Source organism: Neophocaena asiaeorientalis, unplaced genomic scaffold (genome assembly GCF_003031525.2).
Source record: "Neophocaena asiaeorientalis asiaeorientalis breed wild unplaced genomic scaffold, Neophocaena_asiaeorientalis_V1.1 scaffold130, whole genome shotgun sequence".
Classification (NCBI taxonomy): Eukaryota; Metazoa; Chordata; class Mammalia; order Artiodactyla; family Phocoenidae; genus Neophocaena; species Neophocaena asiaeorientalis.
In genome coordinates, this window is record NW_020173397.1 from 7,798,591 (window position 1) to 7,802,461 (window position 3,871).

General features: G+C 52.4%; 1 protein-coding gene across 1 annotated transcript in view; it reads left to right on the top strand.

Annotated features, from left to right (window-relative positions):
* The first annotated feature begins 3,440 nt into the window (after positions 1–3,440).
* Positions 3,441–3,871, top strand: part of PDZRN3 (PDZ domain containing ring finger 3) — a 243,599-nt gene continuing 243,168 nt past the window's right edge. The window contains exon 1 of the mRNA XM_024747095.1: positions 3,441–3,871. This exon is cut by the window's right edge and continues 289 nt beyond it. Coding sequence (XP_024602863.1) covers positions 3,441–3,871 — 431 coding nt within the window.

Sequence of the window (3,871 nt, forward strand, 5' to 3'; positions counted from 1 at the left end):
TGGGCCAACGAGACATCTGCCTCTTGATGTGCTGTGAGAAGAAATGAAATAATGAAGGTCAGCTGGTGAGTACAATGCTCGGCACTGAGTAGCAGCTCAAGAATGGTAGACGTTATTATCATCGTCTTCTGAATAAACAGGTTGACGGAATGGAGAGTCAAGAACAGAATCTAAATCGGAGTGATGGGGAATATTGCACTTTTGTTAGGCTTGGGACCACGCCTTGGTTAGAAAGTGCAGAATCGGACCGTAAAAGGAAGCGTTGACGGCAGAGATGGCGGAAGCCGTAAGAATCATTTGCAAAGGGACTGATGCTCTTGTCCACAAGGAATCATCCCTTCATCAACATTTGGCTGCTTCTGAGACACCTGAGTAAGTATCTAATCCATGTCAGAACAAACAGCTACTTTTCTCAGATGACTTGCCCCACCAAACGTTTAGCTTCCTACCGTTTGTATTCATGTGTATTACCATGGTGCCCCAACTTTTCAGGGTAACACCTCTGTCACTGTGCTGCATTCACTAGGTCATTCCACAGCCAGCAGAGGACACGGGCTGCCAGCACCGTCTGACGTTAGCAGTGAATGAAAGGCTGCCCCAAACCAGTGGTTCTCAGCCTCAACCCAGTGCAGTTTCACCTCCCGAGGACACTGGCAATGTCTGGTTGACACCCCTGCAGGGGGTGGGGAAGGTAACCACCGGCATCTAACCAGAGATGCTGCTAAACATCCTACAACGCACAGGACAAAATATTACTTGACTGAAAGCAGAAACTGAGAAAACTTGTCCTTAAACTGTTCTTTCTTGTAACCTTTCTGGTTCTCAATTCCCCTATTAAATTCAGCCACTAAATAGTATGCAGGATCTGCCAACTCTGACATTCTAGGAGTCTTTTTTTTTTTTTTTTTCTGACCTCCAAGAAGTTTGCTTCTAAACTTAACCAGCGAGGATGGTTTAGACAGACTTTTCTTTTTCTTGTGCCGAAAGAGGCCAATCCACAGTCCGCTATAGCTTTTCTGTGGCCTCAGCTGTAGCGTTTCATCAACAGCCTCTCAGTTGGCAACAGGGTGGGGATGGGGGGGAACAAGTCTGCAGAGAAGCCTACACCCAAAGTAAGCAGTAATTTCCCATTTATGGTGTATGATGCGCTTTCGTTGTTTCTCAAAACCAGTTTGGTTTGAAGATTATCGCCCTGTTGACACTAGCCCACCTTGTGAAACTGACAGGCCCACACGCCTTTGATGAAAGAATGTGTTTCTTACCCATTATCTGAGAACCTGTGAGCAGCTTAATAAATACACTGAAGGAGGATTTCTGGAACACGCTTATCTGAACAAAGGCCAGTTATATTCCACCTCAAGAACTCGCAAAGGAATGCATTAATCGATTTAAGCAATTAAACGAAAGCCCCTACCACAAACAGACAACAAATGCCACCAACACTGATGAAAGCACACTGTCCAGTGACCTCAGGAAGGCACTGAGAAATCTAATCAGTGACAACTTTTTTTTTTTTTTTTTTTTTTTGCGGTAAGCGGGCCTCTCCCGTTGCAGAGCACAGGCTCCGGACGCGCAGGCTCAGCGGCCGTGGCTCACGGGCCCAGCCGCTCCGCGACATGTGGGATCTTCCCGGACCGGGGCACGAACCCGTGTCCCCTGCATCGGCAGGCGGATTCTCAACCACTGCGCCACCAGGGAAGCCCAGTGACAACTTTCTAAAGGTCGCTTCAAAACAAGTCATCCTTGTGGACATCAACACAACCCTTTCACTCTGGTGAAACAGTTAAGTAGTGAAGGTCATGGGGCTTTCGCAGCCACATAAAGGAGAGAAGTAAAAGCAATTAGGCAAAATGGGTGCTGTCATGCCACTTTCCAGACCCCAGAGATGCAACTTTTCCACTTCATTCTTCAGGATCTGACAGCACATTCCAAATGAGAATGCCATAGCTTGATTTTTCTTTCTTACCAATGCTGGCTGGATGTTTCTTAGCCATCTAGAGCCTGGGGAGAGGAAAAAAAAAACAGAAAACAAAACAGGAAATCCATGGATGATGCTGTGAATTGATCACCTAGGTTGGAATCGCAAAGTATTTCTTCAACACTCAGAACTGTTGCTGAAAACTGCCCTGCTTGAAGCTACCCCCCAGCAGAAGAAAAAAGTCCAGATTCATGGATGGCCACTTCCCAATCAGGTGGAAATCCATTGAGTAATAATAGCATCAGCACCACGTGGAGGCAATTTTGACAAGGAGATTCTCTGACTCCACCCCACACCTACCAGATCATAATCTGCATGCACATTAAAATCTGAGAAAGGCTGCTCTCCGGGGCCTTCAGGAGTTTATTTTTTGCCTTCTCTCGGCCTGAATTTCCTCAACTGGAGAATGGAAATATAACAAAGTGCATACATAGGAAAAAAAACCAAACTGAAGGAACGCAGTTCACATGATTGTGGGGGTGATTATGGGGAACTTCTCCAAGTTCTACACTTGTGCGGTTTTTAACGCTGTAAGACCAGCGTTACTTCTTTTGTAATGGGGGGAAATAAGTTTTAAGTACGACGCTCTCTCACAATATTGTACTGATGATTTTTAAAGGGACCGATTTATCAGGGCCCAGCACAGTGCAAGCCACACTTCAGTGCAGACACTTCAGAGGTATTAGGTGAAGTGAACGGAGCCAGCCCGGCAGCTTCTCCCACCCTGGCAGCCGGCGAGCAGCTCTCGTCCCCGAAAACTGGCCCTCGTAGATTCGCCCTCTGCTTCTGGAAACCTTGGCCTGGCAAACCTCCGGGTCCGCTGAACCTCTGGTGGGACCTGTAGTTGCAGGAGCGTCCCGCAGGCTCTGTAACTTTCCCCGGAATGAAATAAATAAATAAAGACCGTAAATGCTGAGATAGCGGGCCCTGCGATATTTTTCGCTCTCTAATCAGCCACAAGAAGAGGAGGCACGGGAGGGGAGTAAAAAGTCGTGATCTGGCCCGGAAGGGGCTCCAGGAAAACTCGTCTGGGCGACAGCAGCACCCTCTGCGCCTAACCTAGTGAGCTTTCTCGGCTGGCATTTTGTCTCCCATAGCGAAAACTGCAAGAGAGCGGAGTGGAGTTTCCGGAGAGAAAGGCTCAGGCTGGCGTCCTGGGCGGGCCAGTCTCCTTGGCGAGCCTCTGGGTCTTCCTACCCTCCTTCGCCACCCGTCCTCCTCCCTTTTGCCTGGGGCGGGCGGGAGGCAGCCGAGGCAGGATGTGCGTGCGCACGCGCTCACGCAAATACGGCTGAGGAGTTCTGTTCCTCGGGCATTTTCCGAGGAAGTCTGGAGCAATTAGGCTCAGTCCGGGGAGAGCCAGCGAGAGAGCGGGCGGCGCAGCCGGCGCGTCTCGGCTGCCTCGCAGGGAAGGAGGGGGCGGCCGGCCGCCCGGCGGCGACCCCGGGCCCCGGCCGCCACCATGGGCTTCGAGCTGGACCGCTTCGACGGCGACGTGGACCCGGACCTGAAGTGCGCGCTGTGCCACAAGGTCCTGGAGGACCCGCTGACCACGCCGTGCGGCCACGTCTTTTGCGCCGGCTGCGTGCTGCCCTGGGTGGTGCAGGAGGGCAGCTGCCCGGCGCGCTGCCGCGGTCGCCTCTCGGCCAAGGAGCTCAACCACGTCCTGCCGCTCAAGCGCCTCATCCTCAAGCTCGACATCAAGTGCGCGCATGCGGCGCGCGGCTGCGGCCGGGTGGTCAAGCTGCAACAGCTGCCCGAGCACCTCGAGCGCTGCGACTTCGCGCCCGCTCGCTGCCGCCACGCGGGCTGCGGCCAGGTGCTGCTGCGGCGCGACGTGGAGGCGCACATGCGCGACGCGTGCGACGCGCGGCCGGTGGGCCGCTGCCAGGA